Here is a 26,786-nt window from a genome sequence, read left to right on the forward strand (position 1 = left end):
TTAATTAACTTCATCAGTCAAACATGTAGTCTTAAGTAACGGGACATAAAATGCTTGCCGTTGCAAAGACTTCGTTATCGTGTTTGATTAATTAGTTGAAGACACTCTCATCCCCGTTAGGCGCATATTACAGCAGTTGAGTCGTCGCCCAGCGAAACACAACACGCATGTCGCGCGCGTTAGCAAAGGATGAGGCCAGAGAGGCGGCAAAGCGCCACATAAATCTGTATAGTAAACTGTAAAAGATTAAAAAATTAGAGTCCCCAATAAAGAATTCCACAAAATCCAGAAACGGACAACACCATTGGACCACGTCGGCACGTTAGCGGAATTCCAACCATTTTAGCAAACTCCAAAAATCTCCCTCACAGAGAAGTAGTTTCAGTTCATCCTTTACTTCTCATAGAAAGTGCAGAGAAACTTAACAACTGGTTGCTTCAATTAGGTATCCAATTCCTCTACTCTTCTCCTTACTTTTCCACTAAATTCTCCCGGAAAATGTTATTGTTTGTTTCCTGGTAAAAACACAAAGTTGTAGGTTGGATTTTGATTAGGTTGTAGATTTTTTTATGCTTTTCTTTTTGTGCTTGCCTGCAGAGAAAGTAGTGGAAAGAAGGAAAATTGAAGCCTCTCTTAAAATAATAAGCAGTAATTCAATTCCTGTTACATTAGGTTTAAAGTTGAGTTATATTTCAATTGTTTAGCAACTAAATCTGTTAGATCCAAATTTCATGTTTGTAATTTCTGAGATAGCTTCTGTTTTGTTCATGCACTGAAAGTTTGATCTTGTTTTGATCCTGGCAGGTGTCAATAATTGTTTGTTTTGTACAGTGATACCTATTTGATCTCTGTACACAACTGTTAAACATAGTCTAGGTTAGGGTTTCTAAGGTAAAAGAGTTTGAAAATACTGAGCAACTTGCTGTGGCAACTTCAACTTTGAATTTGAGTATGATTCGTGTTAGTTCTATACAATTTTCTCATGAATTAAGGGTTCACAATAGTCATGGGTGCAGTAATCAACACACTGTAAGTAATTATCATTATTATTATTTTTTTAAACATTTTAATATGAAGTCAAATAAGCAAATGCAAAACTGAACTTTACATGGTCTGTTTTCCATTTTATATTTCCCTGTTTTTCACAGAGTGCAATCAGAAAGAGCAGAGTACAGTTGATTAATGTCAATCCTTCTTCTCAATTTCTGGTATGTGCTCGTGTGGATTTGAAAAGTTTATCTGTTATACTTTTCACGTTCGTAGAAGCAATGCCTCACAATTACTAGTCTTTGTGCATGGTGTTTTTTTCTTCTTACATTTCTGATCTCGTTCTGCCCATGAAGATTATTGGTGCTACCATTTTTTTTCTCACTAAGTCACTATGCATCGCATTTTCTTTTATGATGAGTTTTATTTAGTGTGCAAGCAGAGTCTGATACCATCGAATTTGTGTGATTTGCATGTTTAGCGACAGGATCCTTGGAGTCTCCATCTTCAAAACTGCATACATAGGTCACTGAGTCCTGTACCTTCCAGATGTAATGTGTTCCTTTGCCGATCTGTTCTAACACCAGGTGAAGGAAATGGGATTCCTGTTCTGAAATCTGCAGCCATGGCCTTGACAAGGTATATTCACATGTCATTCACTTTCTTTGTGTGTCCCTGCAATATAAGATAATAGTCACTGCTGGGATTTCAATGAATAATTTTGCACTCTTTATTGATATGAAATCAAGTTTATATACACAAATTCTAGAATCCTAATTTAGGTAGGGTATGGTTGTTTAGGCTAAATCTATGCTATAGTAACATAGGACAACTACTTGGATGGATATTTGTAGCATTATAGATTGCAAGATAATAACAGAGGATACAACATGATTTTAGGCACATGCTAGATGTGCTTTGTTGAAGTTTGATTCTGAACCATACAATCTTCCTTTATATACCCCTGCAAGATTGCGCTTTCATCAGCAAGACCAATCTTGTTACATAATATTTTTGTATGCTCTCTAGACAATGGCTTAGTCAACAGGTCAACCAATTGATCTTGTGTATGAACATGACAGACTTGTAGTTGACCTTGTTCAACTAAATCTTGTACCAAATAAAGATCAATTTGAATATGTTTCATACAAGAATGATTCATTAGATTGAGGCTTATATGTGTAGCACCAAGATTGTCACAAAAGTTGTGGTGTTGTTTTGAGTATTAAGCCAAGTTCAATGAAGAGATTGAGAAGCCACATAGTTTCGGAGGTTGCATTTGCAAGCACTCGGTATTCAACCTTCATGAAAGATTGTGCAACAACTCTTTGTTTCTTTGAACTCCAGGATATTAGAGTTGATCCTAGAAAGCAAATGTATGTAGAAATGGAATTCTAATCATCAATATTGTCAGCCTCGTTAGCATCAGAGAAGGTTTTTAAAATAGGTGCACCAACTTTTGTAATCTGTATATCATGAAAAACAATTTGTTTCAAATAACGAAGAAGCTTTTTGGTTGCTTCTCAGTGAATTTGTGTTGGCTTGTGCATAAATTGAGAGAGCTTGTTCATTACGAAAAAGATATCTGGATGCGTCGAAAAAAGATACCGAAGACTTCCAATAATTTGATGAAATTCTGAACTGTTTATAGAAGCAGTGCCATCAACCATTTTAAGAGATTGACTTGTTGATAGTGGAGTAGAGATATCTTTCACACCATCCATATTAGTATTGGAAAAGAGATCACAAACATATTTATGTCGATAAGAATAGCCTGCTCGAGTAGGTATGACTTCAACCCCTAAGAAAAAATGAGCGTCATTGGCACTTAGTTGCTTGATAATAAAGGTCACAAAAGTAGAATCATTGCCTGCATCACAAGATCATCAATGTGTAAACCAAGAAATAACAAGTGATAAAGTCTTGATTTTAGATAAACAATGAGGAGTCTTGCTTTGGAATTGGGAAAACTAAGATGAAGAAAGGTATTTTTGAGAGCTATAAACTAAGCCTGTGGAACTTGTTTCAGCCTATAGATGGTTTTTCACAATTTATAGACATTGTTAGGTTTTGACAAATCTTTAAACCCCAAGGGGTGCACCATATAAACTGTTTCACTTAATTCCCCATTTAAAGAACATTATGAACATCCATTTGCCTCAACTTCTATCCATTCATAACAATAATAACCATAATTGTTAGCTAAATGTTTCCTTATAATCCAAACTATGTCTTTGATTGTAGCCTTTTGCGACAAGTTGTGCTTTGAACCTATCTACTCTACTAACCCATCAACTTTTCTTTTTATTTTGAACACCCACTTGCATCCCACTGCACTAGCATGTAGGGAACTAAGTCCCAAGTACCATGTCTTGTGAGTGCAGTGAGCTCACTATATATGGCCTCACGCCACTAAGGGTGAGATATAACCCGACTAGAGGTGATCATTTTTGGTTCGGTTTGGTTTTTACCTAAAAAAATAACCAAACCGAATTCTTTTTTTAAAAACCAAAATCGGTTTAAACCAACCGGTTTCGGTTCGGTTATTTTAGAACAAAAACTGAAACCCAACCGATTGATTTCAGTTTGATTTAGTTTTTGGTTTGGTTATTTTATATTAAAAACCAAAAACTATATTAATTTTTAGTGTTTTTTTTTTTTTTTTTTTTTTTTTAACTTCTAATGGGTTTGGTTTTGGTTTAGCAATTAATTTCGATTCGGTTCAGTTTAGTTTTTCGGTTTCAGGCTTATGAAACCGAAACCGAATTGGTTGGTTTTTTTAAATATTCTAATTTGTTTAATCGGTTTTTTTTCACGGTTCGGTTTTTTCGGTTAATTTTTTTTCCGATTTAATTGATTTTTCAGTTTTTTTGCTCACCCCTAGACCTGACTCATACTGGTTGGTTCAATGGTCTTAGGAAGAGGGGTTTGGATACAAAATTGAGTTGTTTGGGTATGAAAATTTGGTTCATGGATTTGGTTTTCATTTGATGAACTCTTTAGGTTTGGATAGGCTGACCTAGATTGTTTTCAACAGATGATTCATGTGAAATCAAAGGCATCAAAGAGTGAGAAACATTGAAATTTTTAGATGCATTAGAATCAAGATTTGATTCTTGAGAATCTTGACCTAGGTTATTTGGGAAATGAAAAGATTGTAAAGAATTAAAGTTACCGAGGTTACTTGAAGAGGACGCAGCAATGGCAAGGAAACCTTTCTAAGGCTCTGATGACAACAATGAGACAAGAGATGATGGTGCTGGTGGCTTATGGATATCTAAAAAGTAGAGGAAGATGTCTGAGTTGTTGGTTTGGACTGATTGTGCAAAGAAGACAAGTGGATTTGATTTGTGAATTTCATCAAATAAGACATGACATGAGATAATACATTTTTTGAGCATGGGTTCTAGACACATGCATTTTAGGTTTGTGAATCTCCAAGGAAAATACATGGTTTGGACTTGGGCTGCCTTTTATGAGAGTTATAGGCTTGTGTGAGTGAATAACAAAGGCATCCAAATTTTTTTAATTTGAGGTATTTGGGCTTCTGGCCATAAAGGTTTTCAGAAGTGATGTAAGTTGTTTGTTTATAAATAAGGTTGTTTAAAATGCGTGTGGCCAAATATAAAGGATCAAGAGAAGTATCATGAAGAAGTGTAAGGGTTATTTCAACAAGATGTCAATGTCTACATTCAAAGACACCATTTTGTTGTGAGGTGTGAGGGGTAGTGGTGTAATGATAGGTCCCATTGTCAGAATAAAGTGTTTTGATTTTTGTTTGAAACCGTGTTTCAATAAATTTTTTTAAATGTGGAAAAATACTAGAAACATGAAATTTATTAACTATTAGATAAAACCACATATATTTAGTATAATGATCAACAAAAAAGAAGATAATATCAGGATCCATCAATTCCAGTATAAGTAGTTGGTCCCTAAACATCAATATAAATTAGTTCAAGTGGATCATGACTTTGGAGACTAGTTGCATGGAAATGTTGTTGATGTGCTTTGTCGATGGAGCATGAGCTATATAATGAGAACAATTTTTGTGATGTGATTGAAAGGGAAAAATTCTTAACAAGATCGTGGACTATTTTGAGTGATGGATGTCCAAGATGCTTATCTCCACAAAAATATTATTTTGTTTAGTTAGATGATGAACAAAGACCAAGCAAAGATTTGGAATGTAGAGTATCATATTGTATAAAGGTTTGTTTAGGAAAATGTAAGGCCAGTGAACTACCAGTGTGTCAGCAATCCAAACCTAAACCATTACCTAGAATTACTTCATCAGTGCTATCATATTCCAAGCGAGTAGACAAATTTGCTATATCACTCATGATATTGTGTGAAGCACCCGAATCAAGAAGCCAAGTTTTTTCCTTTTCAATAGATGTCTTAGCACAATTAATAGTTACAACAAGACAACTATTAGCTGGCTATATGGCCCAACTAGTCACAAATTTGACATTCGGGTTGATAGCACCGGTTGAATTTGTTGGGCTTGTTTGAACTATTGTGAAACCAACAACCATCTTGCTGTAAATTATTCTGAGACTAGGTTGAGTTGAGCCTGTCAGGATGCTGTGGTCCATTAGATCTACGAAACTTTGCAAAATTGCCTCTATAGGAACCTTGTTTCATTTAGTTTGTGTAGTTGGCAGTTACAACAAATTGCCCAATTGCTGTGTTGAAGCCTCCAAACACCACAGGTAGGTCTCATGATGCCAATGATGTTTCTTGTCCATGGATTGGTGCAGTTATTTCCTTGAAACCAGGCCCTAATTCATTCAGAATAGAGAGGGTTTGGTCATCATCTGAAATTGAATGGTCAATAATAGTGATTTCATTAGCCTATGCTTCACAACATGCATATAAAATAATCTGTAATCAATCTATTCCCACACTGAATCAAGGTAAGCTCCTCGTTTAATTGCATAACCCGTATTCTTGAGCAACTAGCATATAAGGTGTTGAGTTTTTTCCAAGCTTGATGAAAAGTTTTTGTTGTGGCTATAAGAGGAGCAATTGTGGGAGATGTAGAGGATAGGATGCCACTCAAAATAAGTTTGTCATGTCTAACCCAATGGGTTTTGTTAAGATCGACAATTGAGGTATCATCGCGTGAAGGATACAAAGTAGCACCATTTACATAGTCAAGTAAATCGTACCAAAGAGAAGTGCTTTAAATTGAGCATACCATTAAGGGAAGGTGGATGGAGTCAATTTTTCTTTGATTTGGATAGTGATATTTAGAGCAATAAGGAGTTTATTAGTATTTGAAAAAGGTTGGGTGTTAAGACTAAGGGATTGACTTTGATATGAAGGCGAAGACATAGTTAGAAATGGGATTGTTGGCTCGTGAGAAATTTGTGGCTTCGATACCATATAAGATAATAGTCACTGCTGGGACCTCAATGAATAATTTTCCACTCTCTATTGATATGAAATCGAGTTTATATGCACAACTTCTAGAATTCTAATATAGGTAGAATACAATTGTTTAGGCTAAACCTGTGCTATAATAATAAAGGACAACTACTTGGATGGATATTGTGTAGTATTTACAGATTGCAAGATAATAACAGAATATACAACATGATTTTAGGCTAGATGTGCTTTGTTGAAGCTTGATTCTAATGCATACAATCTTCCTTTATATGCAGAACATTAGTTCAAATAGGGTGACTGAAATTCCATTACCCATATTCACATGTTAATGTAAGTGCTGTGTTAAAATTAATCCAGAGTAATCTCATACTGCCTGCAATGAGTGAGGAATTTAATGCTCAATTTGCAATATTTCCATTGGATGCAAGTTTGTGAGAATAACTCCTAGGATTTATTTTCAATAGCAGCTGCAATAGTTTCCCGTCAGCTACTTTGGCAAGATATGATGTTTTCTTATGAGAAGAGTGTGCTGATGTGGTTAATCTTGACCTGGTTGAACAACTAGTTGTTCAATCAAGGTTCCCAGCCTGACTGGACTAATTCCAGTTCCTCTGTAAGTCCTGAGTCCTCATGGATCTTTGTAGACAAATAATATTATGCCTTGTCTGCAGGCTTCTTGATGTCTTTATTGAACTATTGATGTTTGAATATAGGGTTATCCAAGCTTATAGTGTCAATGGTGATATTTCACCATGAAACTTTTTTTGAATTTTAGATAAAAACTACGAGTTGCTTATTTTGTAAATCACTGATACTAATTTGTAGAGTACTTATTGGGTGCATATAATTTTTCTTAATGTCATAGAAACTTTAATTGTATGACTATCTTATCCTTTTCCTTGATCAATCATTATGCTCTAAATTTTATCCCCTTTTCAGTGGTAATAGCTTAAATTTGTGTTTTGCATTTGATATTTGAATTCACAAATGAATTTGAATATCAAATGAACTGCGATCAACCGTAATTAACACAAACAAACATTCACATCTTTAACGATAATTTTCATGCCACTTTTTGTGCAATGCTTCATCCCACCCCTACCCCCAACCTCCTCTTATAGAACATGTTATTTTGAAAGAATTCTTTTTAACACGCTTTTGGTGCATCATCCAGGTCCTATGATGTTTTTTGTGGAACTACTCTGGTGCTTAAATTGATCCCGGCAGTTTGTATCATTGCTTTTGCTGCATGGGGTCTTGACCCTCTAATGTGTTTGGGGAGGGCTGTATTTCTCCATGTATTCATTCTATTACTATTCTACATGCCTTTTCCTTTAACTGGGGGTCTAATGACCCCTTAATCCAGTATCACTGTTCCAAACATATAAATCCAGACTCTCCTTTCTGGCAATTTCCTGCAGAAATCTGATAGTAGTTGGAAGAAGAGTAGAACGTATTTGGTCATGACTTCTTATCTTCAACCTTTGCTGCTCTGGACTGGAGCAATGCTCATCTGCAGGTATTCGGAAGAAGCTGTGTTAATTCTTTGCCAGACGCAGTTCCTACTATTCAGTTAGCATTAACTGTAGCCTGTATATTTCAGAGCTCTAGATGTAGTAGTTCTACCATCAGAAGCAAGCCAAGCTGTGAAACTACGACTTCTAAATTTTGTACGTTCGTTATCAACTGTTGTGGCATTTGCTTATTGTTTGTCCAGGTATGTTTAGTTGGTTCCCATACCTGTCTTTATCACTTATATACATTCATAGTTTGACTAGAATTTGTCAAATACTTGACCTCTGGTTGATGGTTCACTGCTAGTTCTTTCACTTCCATCATTCACTTCACAACCTATTTTTTATTTTAGTTTCTGGTTACACATATTGGTCTCTGTTTTTTTTTTTTTTTTGGTGAACACATTGTTCATGTTATTTACTTTCAAGCTTGAAGTGCTGTTGGCTTTCATCAGGTTTTGATGGTATGCTATCGTTCTTTCACTAGTTGTAGGTTGTTGATTGTCCTAGTATTTTGTTTTTCAATCTCATATGAGGACATGGAATTATGTTTTCAAATTATGGCCATTTTTTTCTTTTACAGCTTGATTCAACAGGCACAAAAATTCTTCACAGAGACAAATGACTCCAGTGATGCTAGAAATGTATGTTAATCATGACTTTTAAAGTTTGCTGCTATATTTAACATCTTTACCAGTGCTGTGGTTCTCTGGAACTTTTAGTGGAGAAGTTAATATTTTCATTGTGGAACTCTTGGAAAAGAATTGATTAAATGTGGTTACCAACACAGAGACTGCTCAGAATGCTAGGGAAGTCTTGTGCTCTATCATTTCCTTCTTGAATTGATCTAGTATTTAATTTTAGGAATCAGTGAGATCCAATTTGTTGCCAGATGGCAATGTATCTCAAGCGAGAACATAAGCTCTACTTTTACTGAGTTCCCATAATAACCAGCTGAAGCTTCTTATATTTCATTCAAAGTTATGATACTGATTATGCGATAATTTCCAAATGTTGGATTGCTTTGCCAATCTCTTGAAAGCAATGACGTTTTAAAGCACATCATGTTTGGATTGTTTTTAGGAAGCATCTCAGTGTTATGTTTGATTCATTTGTTTTGTCCAAAGTTTTTGCTCTAGGAGTCGTGTGATTATAAATCTAGCTATTTTGAGTCGCTTGGGATTTAAGTGTGAATAAAGCAGTTCCTTTTGTTTTGGCAGATGGGCTTTAGTTTTGCTGGAAAAGCTGTTCATTCTGCAGTCTGGATTGCTGCTGTGTCACTGTTCATGGAATTGCTAGGCTTCTCTACTCAAAAGTGGCTAACAGCTGGAGGCCTTGGTACAGTGTTGCTCACCCTTGCTGGCCGAGAGGTAAATTATGGCTTACTAGTCATATCGTTGTGATGACTTGCTGCAGTTTTAAAATCATTCATTGTGGTTTCTAATGTTGAACATACATCATGCTAAGCGGATTTTCATTTACGTGGTTGGTTTGTGCATTCAGATATTTACAAATTTCCTTTCAAGTGTAATGATCCATGCAACACGGCCATTTGTTTTGAATGAATGGATTCAGACAAAAATTGAAGGCTATGAAGTTTCTGGTACTGTTGAGGTTTGTCTTTTTTTCCTTCCTCTCATTGTAAAACGAGAAACCAGCCAGAACATATCATGTATTCCCTTCTTCAGTTAGCTTCATATGAACTGAATAGGAATCAATAATCTGGTTCTTTTCTGTAAAAGAGAAGAAACCGAATTATTGGCTCTTTAACCATTTATGGTTCTATATCTAGTTAATCTCTCATGTTGTTCCAGCATGTGGGCTGGTGGTCTCCAACAATTATAAGAGGTGATGATCGCGAAGCTGTTCACATTCCAAACCACAAATTCAATGTGAGTGTTGTGAGAAATCTTAGCCAGAAGACTCATTGGCGCATCAAGACCCACTTTGCCATCAGTCACTTGGATGTCATTAAAATTAATGTGAGGAGCAAACTAGTTCACTTGCTTGTAAATATTAGTTACCATCCAGTACTTTTTGTTGCTTCTTTCGCCTGAAAGGAGGATACATGTTAGGCCCTGCGTTTTCTAAATGCAGAATATTGTAGCTGATATGCGTAAAGTTTTGGCAAAAAATCCACAAATTGAGCAGCAAAGGTTGCACAGAAGAGTTTTCCTGGATAATATCAATCCAGAGAATCAGGCTCTTATGGTAAGGCTTTAATTGCCATTATACTTTTTTAGAATTGAGATTCTTGCACCTGCTTTTATGAAAGCCTTACAAGAAACGAGAACTCATTTCCTTGGCACTCTATTTGATTAATTTTTCTTTGCTAGGGAAATTTCTCCATTTGTCATGTATATACAGTTTATAGTGTGTCAAGCTCATGAAGTGTGGTGACTTGAGTTTTTGGACTTTATCAGTTTGCATCAATCCTTTTGAAATGATGTGTCTACTGGCTCATTAATGTCTACCAGTTGGTGAGTCATGTACACCATAAGCATGAGAACAATAAATAAGGCTTCAGTTTCCTAGATCACAATTATGAGTCAATTGAAATATACAATTTTTGTTCTTTCAATAAAGAAATCTTTAGATCTCTTACATCTAGAATTTGATTTTTCTGGATGCAAACCATTGTAAGTTACATTTTTAAAGGCGTCTGGTTCGCCATATCTTCCAGAAGTCTGATGTTTTCTTTTGGATATCTCAACAGTGTGCACTTTGTTGAATGTGTAACATTTTTTTACAGCAAATACAATATTAGCTTTTCTTCCACATTATAATGTTTTTCTGTTGCAGATTTTGGTATCATGCTTTGTGAAAACCTCACATTTTGAAGAGTACCTATGCATAAAGGTAAGACTAATTTTTGATAAATACTTAATGTGATTGATCAGATATAAAAGGATATGATGACAGAAGATTTATTTCCGTTGCTATTGTTAATATTTACCCCGTTGTATCTGAGTTGTCCCTATAGAGCCTTGCCGTGCTGTGATTGTATGTCTATTACCGAAGGATAGATGACAAAAATTCTAAACAAACTCTCAGAATTTTAATGTTGCTCTGAAAGCTTTTGCACACCAACAAGCTCATTGTTTGGAATGTTGAGAGACCATAAATAGTAAAATAACGGCAGAGCCACTCAATTCCTAGTACCCATCTGTTATTGGCCATCTTTTTCTTGACGTAATAACATTTGCAACGACGTAGATTATTTTATTAATTTTTATGGATGAATGATTAACCTCGTTGGATAGGGTGTTTAGACTGGTGATCTGCTCAATCTTAACACTTGAAGCAAAACTGACTTGTTATTGTAAATGGATTGATACAGGAAGCAGTACTCTTGGATCTTCTTAGAGTAATTAGTCATCATCGTGCTCGGCTTGCCACACCTATTCGTACAGTACAGAAAATATACGGTGAGGCTGATTTGGAGAATGTGCCATTTTCTGACTCTATTTTCACACGTTCTGGAGCTACTGCTAGCAGTCCGTTATTGTTAATTGAGCCCTTTTATAAAATTAATGGCGAAGATAAAGTTAAAGCTTCACATCGTCCACTTCATGCTAATGAGGAAAAAGATGCAAAGGTTGAAGCAGCTCTGGTATCTGAATTCAAAGCAGATACCAAGGCAGGATCAACGCCAATTGTTGACTCGAAAAGAGAGAAGGTGATCACAAAATCTACTTCCAACTCCAGCACAAACTCTAAAGTCTCAGCTGTCTTGGCATCCAATCCTCAACTTATCAGTTCAATGCCTGATAATTCAGTTCAACACGATTCTGGAGCACAGCAGTCTAATGGAAGTATGGGAGATGGATGGAAGGAGACAATGGGGCAAAATTCTGAAGGCACAACCTCCAAGGGAGCAACACCTGAGAGGTCTTCAGTTGCTGACCCAGAATCTGGAATTGAAAGAACTGGGAGTCCTGTCATTTCTCAGGCCAAGCAAGATATTGAGAGATCTGTTGCATCACCATCAGTGACCAGGCCTTCTTTGGAGGAGAACCTTATTCTCGGTGTTGCTCTGGAGGGCTCAAAACGAACTCTTCCAATTGAGGAAGAAATGGATCCATCTCCTTTCCCTTTAGAATCGAAGGAATTGGCTGCCTGCCGAAATGGAGGAGCACCTCCTGGTAAGGATAAAAAGGACAGCCAGGACAATTCCTAGCACCTCACAAAGTGATTAGTACGATGATGATGATCAAATGCTAGGTGTGGAATGTGCCTCCTAACCATTAAATTTATGCAAGAACGCGGCAGCTGTGTTTTTAAAGCTGGCGCCTTGCAGTCAAGTGTACTAGCCTGTATGTGTAAATAATTAATTATCAAATTGGAACTTGCGGGCTAATCAGGAGATTCAGAGCAACCGCCGAAAAATGGAGAAAGAAAAAGGGAATAGGTCTACGTGGAATCTGTTTACCATGGATTTTCGCTTGATGTTTTAGTTAAATTAAAGAACTATTCAACTTTTCTAAAATATCATCTTCACAATGGATGGAGATGTTTGGGAATTGGATTTTGTGTATCTTGCTTGCTGACCAATGATCTCAAGCAATCACGGTTTCTTAATGTAAACAAAGATTATCTCTTGTTTTTGGTCGCTATACGCAAGTAACACAAATTTGTGGTTTGGTTGCGCTGTTCATTCCTCTGGGTTTTTTTTTTAACGAGTTTAGGGTGCTTGTCAATCACTCACGTGTCACTAATTTTTATGAAAGTTGTAAATTTCATGAATTAATAAACTTTTGAAAAAACAAGGAAAAAATAAACAAAATGAAATGAATGCTTTTTTTTTTTTTTTTTAAAGAAAGAAGAAATGTAAAACTTGAAAGAGTTTTCAAAAATATTTTTTTTCCATGAGGAACACATGTACTTAAATTTTTAATTTCAGAAAAATATATTACATTTTGTTTATTATTATTATTTTTTACAAAAATAAGGGAAGTGATACAAAAGTTAAAAGAGTCAACTTATTGATGAATGAATGAGAGACAGTCTCTTAAAAAATTTTAAAAGTCAAACTTAAAAACAAAATGGAGAGGATGGTGGACGGTGCCACCGTATTCAAATGTACCGTGTACCACAGAGGTCATCTCTTTACCAAAACGACTAAACAATTCATTCAAATGGCCGCCTGGTATGTGTATTAATTATGGATCATAATTCGCTGAATTCCCACTCTGGCTCTTCATATTTATCGACTGAAATTGCATGGAACAACATATCGGTTGGCTAAATTGAAACCACCAACCATTTCTCTTACAATATGATGACCGGATGCTCTCCTTCATCATAAGCTCGACAAAATCTGAAATTAAATCAGATCTAAACATAATTAGTATGCACAAGCCACAAACAGATAGATAGTTTGCCAATGCTTACAAAAATGCATTCTCAAAATGTTGTACCCATCCCAGTTATGACTGACGTACAATCAGGGATAGCGACTTCTGCTTCTTTCTCAACCTGATCTGGCCCTTGTCTACTTTTCTGGCCACTCCGTGCTCTTGCTCAGGAAAAGCGAGCCCACCATCACCATGCTTGCTCTTGTGGTCTTCAAGTTTAGGCAAGTTTTACGAGTAGAAGTAACATGTTATCTTATGGTCTCCAAAACTCATACTGCCCCACAACATAAAATCCAAATTTATGCATCATGGTTAAATGCTATTTGCGGTCCTGCACAAGTTTCTTTCGCCAGGGACATTAGACACGATTCAGAGCGTTGGATCTAACAATTACACGTACCCCATGAAAATTAATGATATGAGGATAGTACTTAATAACCTTCGATGATCTTACAGAAAATACTTTTGTTTTATTTAATAAAAAATGCTTATAAATAAATAAAAATCAACATATCCTTTCTTCTTACCAAAGCATTGTGCATGTTTCCAGGAGAAGCAGATATAAAGACGTCACTCTGCAAACTCACAAAATAGTCAACTGCGGCCAGCAAGGAAGCCTTGCCGTTAACCTTCGCCAGTTCCTCTGCGGAGGCAAGGCTCTTTTTATCATCCATAAAGGGGAATAACCGATTATTATTATTATTATTATTATTTAATTTTAAGTAGAGATCCTTGTTTAACACCACCGTAAACCTGAAAATGACATTCCGCCAACTGTCAAGTTCTCACAGGAGAGGAAAGTCTATTTTTCACCAAGGTAATTGATGAACAACATTATAACAATAGCTAAAACTGCTATTGTTCCACTACATGAGTTTACAATAAAATGCTGAGTTAATTTTTTTTTTTTAATTTGATTTTTTTTTTTTAATTACAAATCTTACACGTTTCTAGCACAATACTAAGGGGCGTTTGTTTGATTAGTTTTTTGAAAATTATATTCTAAATTTTTTTATGTTTATTTATAATTAGAAAAGTTGATTAAAAAAATACTTTCTAGTCAAAGAAAAATTTAGCTTGATTTCTAAAAAAAATATATATTTTTTAAATTTTAGACGGAATACACTTTTTGAAAGTTGTGAAAATTTTAGAAATATCATATTTATTTATTGATTATATCAAATCTGATCCTCAAACTTTTAAAATTGCTATATTTATTTTGTTTTAAATATTTTTTTTTTAATCTCATCCCTTAGAATTTAATTTTTATATTAACTTTGATCCTCATTTTTATAATTGTTATTTTCTTTTTCTTTATTATTTTTTAATTGAAATTTTTAATCTATCAAATTTAGTCCTTATTCTTTTGATTGATACTTATTTTGTTTGAAATAATTTATGAAATGATAATTATTATTATTTTAATTTCTTCATCTTTTAATTTTTTTATTTGTTAGATTTGATATCTATTATTTTGATTATTATTTATTTTATTTGAGATAATTTATGAAATTATATATTTTTTTTAATTTCATTATTATTCAACTTTTTAATTTGTAAGATTTGTTTGTTATTATTTTAATAAACTTGAAAAAAATAAAATATTAAAAAGTTATTTTTCAGCTTATTTTTTATGATATAATAAAATACTGAAAAGTGTTTTCCAACTTATTTTTTATTTAATTACCAAATATTTAAAAAAAAATCAATTTTCTATAATTTATTATTTTTTAAATTCATTTTTTTTTTAAAATAGCAAATAAATAAGGTCTAACTTGCGAGTCCTGAAATGCAATATCAAACTTCCAATTTTCGAGTGAGAAGGTACAATACTAACCTATGTGACGCCAGCTACAGACGGGTGCTATTGCTAAAGCCCAAAGCTGCTAGCAGCAATCCAAACTCTTCCCTGCCTAGGCACTTGACGGAATTTTGCTAGAGCAAGTCTTTCAGCTTTATCCCCACCAAATCACATGATGAATCATGAGCAAGTCTTCAATCTTTATATATATATATATATATATATATATATATATATATGCTTGACCGCTTTTTATGATCGGCTTGTTTTAACTTGCAAGTGCACGAGTGTGCGATGTAGAAATTAACTCGGTAAGATCGAGGTCATATCCACAGAGAGCTAGATTTGGAAATTAAGCTAGGTAACAAAAAAACTCGAGAGAAATTAAATTAACAATAACTTGGTTGAAAATAATTGATGGATTTGTTTTCAAAGATGAAAACGTGCAAAAAGATTTTAAAAGACAAGAAAAAGTAAGTCTTGGTCCAAATCAATTTTAATGGTGATGTATTGGTGATTTCTTCAATATATATAAGATAACTCAACCTAATATCAACGATGGTGATATTAGATCGGAAGATATTACAATGAAGTTTAAAAAGATGAAGATTGATTATTGCTTAAGAATAAACAAGTACTTTCATATTAAGTAAGACATTGAATCAAGCAATCTCTATACCAAAACTAATGTTTGTGTATAAAAATTCAAGATTATAACATTACCTAAATGATTTCTAAAATTTCTTTGCAATAATAAAACATTCATGAAGAAAATGAGAAGATAAACATTAAGATTCATTCATATCTTAAAGAACTCACCTCAATCACCATCATCCTTGATTTGGATCCAAGAAAGAGATTAGCCAACCATGATTATATATAAGAACACTTTAATAAACATGAAATAAATTGAATCAAATTGAAATAATAAGTTTTACAAACTAAAGAACCAAAATCTACAAAGAAGAACACAACAAAATTTCAGTAAAAATTCAAACACAAATCTGACTCTAACTTTGGACAGAAATTAGACCCTCTTAGAAGCCTCCTTTGGAGATGTCTATTAGATACATATTTATAGGAAATTATGTTAGCTTGCCATATCATTAAAGAAAAGCTCATTTGAACATCTAAGTCAAAAGTTATGGGTAAAACACTGAAAGATGTTCTGGAAAATCAAATCAGGCCAGCTTGGAGAACACTTTGGTGCACGTTTTTCTTCCTCCTTTATGAGCTGTCTCTTTCTTCTTTTTGACCCAAAATAATGTCACAATGTCCCCTCCAGCTTTCCATTCATGTGCTTTCCCTTTTGGATCAATGAATTACCCAAAATAAATCAAATGTTATTTGTTGTGTGGACATGTAAGATCATGGATTGTGCTTGGGCTTATTTGGAGCTGATTTGGGGCTGAATTTAAACATAAAATAAGGATACAAATGTACCTATTATTTGGGCTAAGATTGACATTGAAACCTTGAGTGTTTGATGGTTGAAGTTTGCACACAACATAAGGCAAGTTTGGGCTTGAAATAGATCATATGATATTCTTTTCTAGAATTGGAATATAATTGATTTTTGGGACAAATTTGGAGCACTTATTTGAACCAAGATTTGCTTCAATCTTCAACTAAATTTCTCTTCAATTCTTTGTTCCAAATTCTGACATTGAATTTTCTGAAATAATTCATTTAAGCTCCAAAAACCTATCGAAACATTAAAAGAAACTTCATTACTAAAAAGCACATCACCTATTATAAAAAACCCAAATAAAAACAATAAATACATATGTAAAATAAAAGATTTAATGATACTTTTGATGCACAATCACATGGTTCCGTTGTAGTCTAGTTGGTCAGGATATTCGGCTCTCACCCGAAAGACCCGGACAATCACTGACTTGAAAGGAATTAGCCCTTTTTTGTGTACACATAGAATTTATCTTGAAGAAGAGGCTAAATCTGTGAGGCAAATGCAAAGACAACTGAAACCAAACATGAAGGAAGTAGTGAGAGGTGAAGTGCTTAAACTACTTGATGCGGGTATCATTTACCCCATTGCAAACTCAAAATGGGTTAGTCCAACCCAAGTTGTCCCTAAAAAATTTGGAGTCACGGTAGTGAAGAATGAAAATAATGAGCTAGTACCAACAAGAATCCAAACTGGATGGCGTATGTGCATTGATTATCGTAAGTTGAACATGGTGACTAGGAAGGACCATTTTCCGCTTCCATTTTTAGACCAAGTGCTTGAAAGAGTAGCCGAAAGAGCTTTCTATTGTTTTCTTGATGGATACTCAGGTTACAACCAAATTGAGATTTCTTTAGAAGACCAAGAAAAAACCACTCTCACTTGTCCTTTTGGTACCTATGCTTATAGAAGAATGCCTTTTGGCTTGTGTAATGCACCGGCCACTTTTCAAAGGTGTATGATGAGTATCTTTAGTGACATGGTGGAAATTTTTTTGGAAGTTTTCATGGATGATTTTTCAGTTTATGGGGATTCTTATGAGTTGTGTCTAATGCATTTAGAAAAATTTCTTGAAAGATGTGAAGAGAGCAATCTTGTACTTAATTGGGAGAAGTGTCATTTTATGGTAACACATGGTGATTAGTACTTAAAAGTGCATATTTATCAAGGTTTTATATCATCATTTTGCACTTGAAGTATCAATAACTCCTTAACTAAAGCATGTTTTATAATAACAAGTTTGATACTATAAGATACCTTAATTTATGGTAAATGCTCATCTTAAATGCAGGCCTATCACATAAATAAAAGGATTGATTGATGAGTTTAAGTATTGAAAGTGAAAGGACAAAGAGATGGCCAAACTTAGAAAAGAGATGCCGGTGCAGTCCAAACCGGAACATTGCTCGGTAATTGGATCATATCTGGAGCTCTAGATCTCGGATTTAGGTCCATTTTATATGGATGGAAAGGTAAGACAAAGGCCTACAACTTTCATGGGGAGCCCAAGATTTAAAAAGGCCGTTTTGAAGTCCAAACTGAAGGAACAACGAAGAAGTCCGAAGCTGTCCTGCAGCCCAGACACTATTTAGTGTTCAGCCCATATCTTGAGTTCTAGAAGTCCAAATGACCTCATCTTTTTTTTTTGTTGGAAAGCTGAGACAATTTCCTAGAACATTCTTGAGGATTCTGGGAAAATTATGATGTTAGCAATGACGTCTTGTTCAGACAAGAAGATAAGGATTATCACCAAGTCAAGATGTGGCCACCCACTCATCAATTAGTCAACAAATCAATAGTTCCAAATTTTGGCCTATAAAAGGAGACACTTACCATGTATTGAGACATCTTGGTTTCCAGATCAAGATCATGCTCTTGCTTTCTCTCTTTGTATTGCTTATGTTTTGCTTTCATTGATATCAAGTTTATGCACTTCATTTCCTTTCCTTTACTTAGTTAACTTCTTTCTCATTTATGTTCTTATCTTGTTCATTTATGTTTCTTTCTTTCATTATGTTTAGCTAAGTTAATTATGTCAAGGTGAAAAGGGTACACTAATGGTGTAAGAATAAGTATAATATAAACTTAACATGGACCTTAACGTTGGATACTAACATGTTTTATATTTGTTATCTTGTTCACTTTTAATACTTTGCTTGTTAAATGGTTAATCTAGATTTATGTTGTATAACACTTGGTACAACAAATACTTGGCACTTTCATAGCCCATACTGTATGGTATAACCGACACCTGAGCTATGAAAGGAACTTGATTTGTTGTTAACATAAGTTATAATCATGAATGCTTGCCAACATTTACAAGTATTAGCTTTATTCGAATAAGATAACTAAAGTAATCATGTTAACAATTTATAATCTGATTGGAACCTCCTTTATGTGTGGTTTCCAATTGAGTAATAAGAGTTTATATTATACTTGTTTGAAGTACCATTAGTGGATCCTCTAACCTTGACATTTGTTTTTATCGTTGTTTAATCCTTACATTAATCTTTCATCTCAAAGTTCTCATTAATTTCTTCATCTTCATCTTCTTCTTTTAGTATTATTATTATTATTATTTGCATTCTGTTTATATTATATAATATATCTCTTTGATATTTTCATAAACTCAGTATATAGGCTGGAAACCTGTGACCCGATCTTTTAAATCATTCCCAGGTATAACAACGCCACGTACTGAGTATTATTATTATTATTATTATTATTATTATTATTATTATTATTATTACTATTATTGTTATTATTATTGTTGTTGTGATTGTTGTTATGTTGTTATTTATAATTTATACAATTAACCTCTCTATGGTTTGACCCCGGTCTTGTCGGGTTATTTATTACTTCGACACTCCTGCACTTGGGAGAAGACATCAAGCTTTTGGTCGTGTCACATGGCATTGTCTTAGGTCACATTGTCTCTTCAAAAGGGATAGAGGTAGATAAGTCAAAAGTTGAAGTCATTCAAAAACTACCTACCCCTAGGACTGTGAAAGATGTGAGATCCTTTTTAGGATACGCTGGTTTTTATCGAAGATTCATTCATTCTTTTAGTACCATTGCCAAACCATTGTGTAACTTGTTGTCACAAGATGTCCAATTTGATTGGACATCAAAATGTCAAGAAGCTTTTGAAAAGCTTAAAGGGTTGTTGACCACTGCACCAATCATGCAAGCTCCTGATTGGTCTTTACCATTTGAACTGATGTGTGATGCTAGTGATTTTGCGGTAGGGGCTGTTTTAGGGAAAAGAAAAGATAAGAAGCCTCATGTCATTTATTATGCTAGCAAGACTTTGAATGATGCTCAATTGAATTACACTACAACCGAAAAAGAACTCTTAGTTGTGGTCTTTGCATTAGACAAGTTTAGGTCTTATTTGGTTGGATCTCTTGTTATTGTTTTCACTGATCATGCAGCATTGAAATACTTGCTCACAAAACAGGATGTCAAGCCACGTTTGATTCGATGGATCCTCCTACTCCAAGAGTTTAACCTTGAAATTTGAGATAAAAAGGGAGTAGAGAATGTAGTGGCTGATCATTTGTCCCGTCTTTCAAGCTATGAGACCATAACTGATGAATCTCCAATAAATGAATTCTTTGCTGATGAAAATTTATTTTGTGCAGGTATTGTTTCCTACATTGGCTCTCCATGGTATGCTGACATAGCAAATTACCTAGCCACAAGTCAGATTCCTTCTCATTGGTCTAAACTTGATAAACAAAAATTCTTGTGCAACGTGCGTACCTTTTTTTGGGATGGCCCCTACCTATTTAAATATTGCCTTGACCAAATTGTTAGGTGGTGCATCCCTGATCATGAAATTCCAAGTGTCATTAATTTTTGTCATGCATTAGCCTGTGGTGGGCATTTCTCTTCCAAGAAAACCACTGCCAAGATCTTGCAGTGTGGTTTTTATTGGCCCACTAAGTTCAAAGATGTCTATGCCTTCTGTGTTGCATGTGACCGATGCCAACGACTAGGTAACCTCACTAGGTGTAACATGATGCCCCTTAACCCCATTCTTGTTTTGGAAATATTTGATTGTTGGGGGATTGATTTCATGGGACCTTTTCCAAGTTCATTTGGCTACCAATTCATCCTTGTAGCTGTTGATTATGTGTCTAAATGGGTGGAGGCCATTGCATCTCGCACCAATGACCATCGAGTTGTTGTCAAATTCTTGAAAGAAAATATTTTCTCTCGTTTTGGCATGCCCCGGGCTATGATTAGTGATGGGGGAAAGCATTTTTGTAACAAGTCCGTTGGGATGCTGATGAGAAAATATGCTATAATTCACAAGGTCAATACCCCATATCACCACAGACTAGTGGCCAAACTGAGTTGGCAAATAGGAAGATCAAGAACATTTTAAAGAAAACAGTCAATCCAAACCGTAAGGATTGGTCCCTATGACTAATTGATGCTTTGTGGGCATATCGCATTGCTTACAAGACCTCTTTAGAAATGTTTCCTTATAGGCTAGTTTATGGAAAACCTTGTCATCTCCTTGTTGAGATTGAGCACCGTGCATATTGGGCCATCCGGCAACTTAATGACAATGAAAACGAGGTTGGAAAAAATAGAAAGCTTCAATTGGATGAATTAGAGGAGCTGAGAAATGATGCATTTGAAAATGCAAAAATTTCAAAACATAAGATGAAAGCTTTGCATGATAAACATATTTTTAGAAAATCTTTTCATATTGGTCAAAAGGTTCTCTGTATAATTCACGATTACATCTCTTTCCTGGGAAGTTGAGGACAAAATGAATTGGTCCATTTGTGATTAAATCCATCTCTGAGCATGGTGCATTTGAGGTAGAAAATCCTAAGAATGAAAATGTTTTCAAAGTAAATGGTCATCGATTGAAATCTTATCTTGAAAACGTTGTGGCTGAAGTTGAGACATTGGATCTTGAAGATCCAATACCATTGTAGTATTAGAAGTAATGAGTTTTTATTTTTATTTTTTTTCATTTTCATTTTCATTTTCATTTTCATTTTTATTTTTATTTTCTTTCTTCCATCTCTTATATTTTCTTGTTCATGCATTAGGGACAATGCATTATTTTAAGTTGGGGGGTGTGAGGTTCTTTATTTTCAAAAAAAAAAAATCAAACAAGAAGTCAGCTCATGTCCAAGTCAATTAGACATTCATCCTTGAAAACAAAAGGGGAGTAACAGTTTTCTAATCTTTATACTTTTCTTCTCTTTCTTTTTTACATTGAGGATAATGTAAAACTTAATTTTAGATATTTGATTATGTTTAATGCTTGAGATAACCATGCTTGTTAAAAAAAAAAAAAAACTTGCATTTGTATGTGAATGAGACTTGTTTAGGATCAACATTATATTTTTGGATTCATTATTGTGTTGAACATTGCATGCTTTAATTTGGGATAGATAATATCTTATAAAGCAAGATATAGCACACTTTTTTTTTAAGATTATTGAAGTGCATCTTTCCTTGTAAAAGTTGTGTGATTATGCATGAAAGATGAGTGTGATGCTTTACTTGTGATTATCCCTTTTGATCTAGTCCTAAACAAGGATTAAGTAAATATAGTAATAATTATTAGACAATTAAATAAATAAATGTGTACAAAGTTCTATCTACTCCAATGTTTTGAGTTGCTCAGTAACTAGGGGTATTCATCACAAATGTTTATCTTTACGTCAAACGGCAGCTTGAAATATAAGTATTCAAAAGCACTTTAAGTTTGTGACTTTGTGAGTAACCGGGTGCATTAATCACAAATGTTTGTATTCGCGTCAAAAGGGAAGTGACCACTTAAAGACAAAGAATAAATAATATCTCAAAAAAAGAGAGAATAATATATAGAGATATATATATATATATATATATATTCTCTAGTTTGCTACCTTTGTTTGTAGTAGTGAGAAGGGAAGATTACAAGTTGAGTTTTTCGCGTGAATCAATTATGTTGGTTGCATGATAAATACGATTGAATTTGGAATTTTGTATGGATGTTTGATTTAGAGAATGTGAGTATGCTTATTTTTCTTTATTTGCTATTGTGTACACTAAGTTAAAGATACCAATGTTTGCATGATAGGTCCTTTAAGTGTGATGAGTCGAGCCTAATTAGGTTATTATTATTCTTTTTATTTCAAAGGTTTTATGTTTTGTTTTGCTTGAGGACTAGCAAAATCTAAGTTGGGGGGTGTGATTGTGCATCAAAAGTATCATTAAGTCTTTTATTTTAAATATGTATTTATTGTTTTTATTTTGGTTTTTTATAATAAGTGATGTGCTTTTTAGTAATGAAGTTTCTTTTAATGTTTCGATAGGTTTTTGGAGCTTAAATGAATTATTTCAAAAAATTCAATGTTGGAATTGGGAACAAAGAATTGAAGAGAAATTTAGTTGAAGATTGAAGCAAATCTTGGTTCAAATAAGTGCTCCAAATTTGTCCCAAAAATCAATTCTATTCCAATTCTAGAAAAGAATATCATATGATCTATTTCAAGCCCAAACTTGCCTTATATTGTGTGCAAACTTCAACCATCAAACACTCAAGGTTTCAATGTCAATCTTAGCCCAAATAATAGGTACATTTGTATCCTTATTTGATGTTTAAATTCAGCCCCAAAGCAGCTCCAAATCAGCCCAAGCACAATTCATGATCTTACATGTCCACACAACAAATAACATTTGATTTATTTTGGGTAATTCATTGATCCAAAAGGGAAAGCACATGGATGGAAAGCTGGAGGGGACATTGTGACATTATTTTGGGTCAAAAAGAAGAAAGAGACAGCTCATAAAGGAGGAAGAAAAACGGGCAACAAAGTGTTCTCCAAGCTGGCCTGATTTGATTTTCCAGAACACCTTTTAGTGTTTTGCCCATAACCTTTGACTCAGATGTCCAACTGAGTGGTTCGTTAATGATCTGGAAATCTAACAGAATGGCCTATAAATATGTATCTAATAGCCATCTCCAAAGGAGGCTTTTAAGAGGGTCTAATTTCTGTCCAAAGTTAGAGTCAGATTTGTGTCCGAATTTTTACTGAAATTCTGTTGTGTTCTTCTTTGTAGATTTCGGTTCTTTAGTTTGTAAAACTTATTATTTCAGTTTGATTCAAGTTATTTCATGTTTATTAAAGTGTTCTTATATATAATCATGGTTGGCTAATCTCTTTCTTGGATCCAAATCAAGGATGATGGTGATTGAGGTGAGTTCTTTAAGATATGAATGAATCTTAATGTTTATCTTCTCATTTTCTTCATGAATGTTTTATTATTGCAAAGAAATTTTAGAAATCATTTAGGTAATGTTATATCTTGAATTTACATGCACAAACATTAGTTTTGGTATAGAGATTGCTTGATTCAATGTCTTACTTAATATGAAAGTACTTGTTTATTCTTAAGCAATAATCAATCTTCATCTTTTTAAACTTCATTGTAATATCTTCCGATCTAATATCACCATCGTTGATATTAAGTTGAGTTATCTTATATATGTTGAAGAAATCACCAATACATCACCATTAAAATTGATTTGGACCAAGACTTGCTTTTTCTTGTCTTTTAAAATCTATTTGCACCTTTTCATCTTTGAAAACAAATCCATCAATTATTTTCAACCAAGTTATTGTTAATTTAATTTCTCTCGAGGTTTTTTTTGTTACCTAGCTTAATTTCCAGATCTAGCTCTCTGTGGATATGACCTCGATCTTACCGAGTTAATTGCTACATCGCACACTCGTGCACTTGCGAGTTAAAATAAACCGATCATAAAAAGCGGTCAAGCAATTTTGGCGCCGTTGCTGGGGAACGAACCCGGGTCACCCGCGTGACAGGCGGGAATACTCACCACTCTCAAAAGTTCTTGTTCCTGCTCTATGCTAAGTTTTGATGAAATCATAATATGATATGATTCATCTTCCCCTAGAAATGCATACTTTAAGATCACTCGGTAAAGGCTTCCTTTCTGGTTTATAAGGTTGGACAAGAGATGCCTCAACTTTCACTTGGGGTGAAATCAAAGGCTCAAACGATGGGGTCCATTGACCTATTGACATAATAGGCATTGGATCTAGATAAGTCTCGAGTTATTTTACTTCCTCATCAACACATTCCAAAGAATAAAGTCTTTCATCATGAATTAAAGTTCTTTCCAATGGATCCTTTATCCATTCTCTCTCAAAGTGTTCTTGACAAATTGTTTGGATCAAATCTACCTCTCTAATGTCCTCATGTTCACCAATTTGTTTGGAGACATTGAATATGTTCATCTCCACAGTCATATTCCCAAAAGACAATTTCATCACCCCATTCCTACAATTAATTAAAGCATTAGATGTAGCTAGGAAAGGTCTACCTAAGATGACTGGGATGGGAGCATTAGAACCTTGAATAGGTGCGGTGTCTAACACTACAAAATCAACAGGAAAGTAGAATTTATCTACTTGGACCAACACATCCTCAACAATACCCCTAGGAATCTTGATTGACCTATCAGCTAATTGAAGGGTGATTCGAGTAGGCTTGATTTCTCCTAAACCTAACTGTTCGTAAACAGTGTAGGGTATCAAATTCACACTTGCTCCTAAATCCAACAAAGCTTGGTCTATCTTATGACTTCCAATAATGCATGAAATGGTAGGACAACCAGGATCTTTGTATTTATGAGGGGTCTTAAACTGGATGATGGCACTAGCATGCTCAGTTAGAAAGGCTCTTTCTTTCACATTCAATCTTCTTTTGACTATGCATAAGTCCTTAAGGAACTTTGCATAAGATGGGACTTGTTTAATTGTATCAAGGAGTGGAATGTTGACTTTCACTTGTTTGAACAATTCATAGATTTCTGAGTTCCTAAAATCATGTTCAGGTTTCCTTAACCTCTGTGGAAATGGTGCTCTAGGAACAAATTATAAATCACTCACTTTGACTCCATTTTTTCTTGAATCATCTCCTTTCTCACTCATCTCTTTCTCATTTATCTCGCCTTCTTTGTCACTCAAACTCTCATTTGTCACTTGTGTTTTGATTCCCTCTTCACTCTCCCTAGATTTCTCCTCCACAATACCTTTAGGAATCCCAAAACCTATAGCTTTGTCAACAATCTTTCCACTTCTAAGGGTAGTGATGGCTTGGACTTGTTCATGGTTTGATGGTTCACTAAGTGAGGATTCACTCATGTGTACCTGACCTCTAGGATTTGGCATTGGTTGAGCTGGGATCTTTCCCTTCTCTTGAATGCTTAGTGATTGAGTCAACTTAGTTAGTTGACTTCGAATGTCATCTAAGGTCCTATTGGTCTGGTCTTGAAATTTGTAAGCTTGATTGTTGATTCCTCCTTGCGTTTGCATGAATTATTGAAGAGTATCCTCTAGGGATCTCTTATGAGGTGGTTGGTACGCGTTATGTGTGGGAGCATGAAATGGTTAAGGTGGAGGTTGCAATTTTTGAGGTACTGAAGAACCCTCATTTCTCCATCCAGGATTATAGGTCTCAGAGTAGGGATTGCCTACTTGGTTTGAAAATGGCTTTCTAACATTACTCGAATCAGCAGTTTGGCCATATAGCAATTCCTTGAAGGCTGGAATGGTAGGACACTCAGTTGTCCTATGCCCTTTGCTCTCATAAACAACACAACTTTCCTCTTGTTGTTCACTCATGACATGCACTTTTTTAATCTCAAGAGACTCTACTTTCCTAGCCAATGAGGCTAATCTAGCATTGAGATCATCAGTCTCTTTTAATTGGAACTTCCCACTTGAATGAGAAATGGTGTTTCTAGACTCAACATGAAGTGGGAGAGAAGTCTCCCATTGCTTTGTGTTTTCAGCCAATTGATCAAAAAAATCGAAGGCTTCACTTGGTTTTTTGTCATAAAACTCACCATTACACATGGTTGACACTAGCTTTTTAAAATCTACGGTAAGAGAGTCGTAGAAGAAACTCACTAACCTCCACATCTCAAAACCATGGTGGGGGCATGCATTTAACAAGTCTTTGAACCTTTCCCAAGCTTGGTGAAATGACTCATTTGGACTACAACAAAATTCATCATTTGACGTTGTAAGGCTGCCGTCTTATGAGTGGGGAAGTATTTTTTCAAAAATTCAGCTTGCATTTCTCTCCATGTACCTATAGACCTAGGACGTAAGGATTTTAGCCAAAGCTTGGCTTTATCCTTTAGAGAGAATGGGAACAATTTAAGCCGAATAGTTTTCTCAGTGCATGTTCTATCAATAAAAGTATTACATACC

The 26,786-nt window shown here is 34.6% G+C and overlaps 2 protein-coding genes and 1 pseudogene across 5 annotated transcripts; 2 read left to right on the plus strand and 1 right to left on the minus strand.

The window, feature by feature from the left end:
- Nucleotides 1–188: 188 nt before the first annotated feature.
- Nucleotides 189–12,706, plus strand: LOC118028805 (mechanosensitive ion channel protein 2, chloroplastic). Of its 4 annotated transcripts, none has more exons than XM_073409301.1 (13): nt 189–1,029; nt 1,149–1,208; nt 1,469–1,626; nt 7,556–7,679; nt 7,803–7,900; nt 7,985–8,098; nt 8,479–8,539; nt 9,116–9,265; nt 9,399–9,509; nt 9,710–9,877; nt 9,993–10,106; nt 10,698–10,754; nt 11,236–12,706. In XM_073409301.1, exons 1-13 carry the CDS (start codon nt 952–954, stop codon nt 12,073–12,075), a joined length of 2,133 nt encoding a protein of 710 aa, XP_073265402.1. In that variant the 5' UTR covers nt 189–951; the 3' UTR covers nt 12,076–12,706. The 4 variants fall into 4 exon arrangements, with proteins under 4 accessions (XP_073265402.1, XP_034888398.1, XP_034888400.1 ...); XM_035032508.2 differs by having other exon boundaries at nt 197–445; XM_035032507.2 differs by lacking the exons at nt 7,556–7,679; nt 7,803–7,900 and having other exon boundaries at nt 192–1,029.
- Nucleotides 12,707–17,023: 4,317 nt separating this feature from the next.
- Nucleotides 17,024–21,479, plus strand: LOC118028804 (uncharacterized; annotated as a pseudogene).
- Nucleotides 21,480–24,620: 3,141 nt separating this feature from the next.
- On the minus strand, nt 24,621–26,426 carry LOC118028806 (uncharacterized). Its single transcript, XM_035032510.1, has 3 exons — nt 25,997–26,426; nt 25,496–25,870; nt 24,621–25,429 (listed from the first exon to the last, which is right to left on the minus strand). The coding sequence occupies exons 1-3, from the start codon at nt 26,424–26,426 to the stop codon at nt 24,621–24,623; spliced, it is 1,614 nt and encodes a 537-aa protein (XP_034888401.1).
- Nucleotides 26,427–26,786: the final 360 nt, after the last annotated feature.

The sequence above is a fragment of the Populus alba genome, chromosome 5 (genome assembly GCF_005239225.2).
Source record: "Populus alba chromosome 5, ASM523922v2, whole genome shotgun sequence".
NCBI classification, from domain to species: domain Eukaryota; kingdom Viridiplantae; phylum Streptophyta; class Magnoliopsida; order Malpighiales; family Salicaceae; genus Populus; species Populus alba.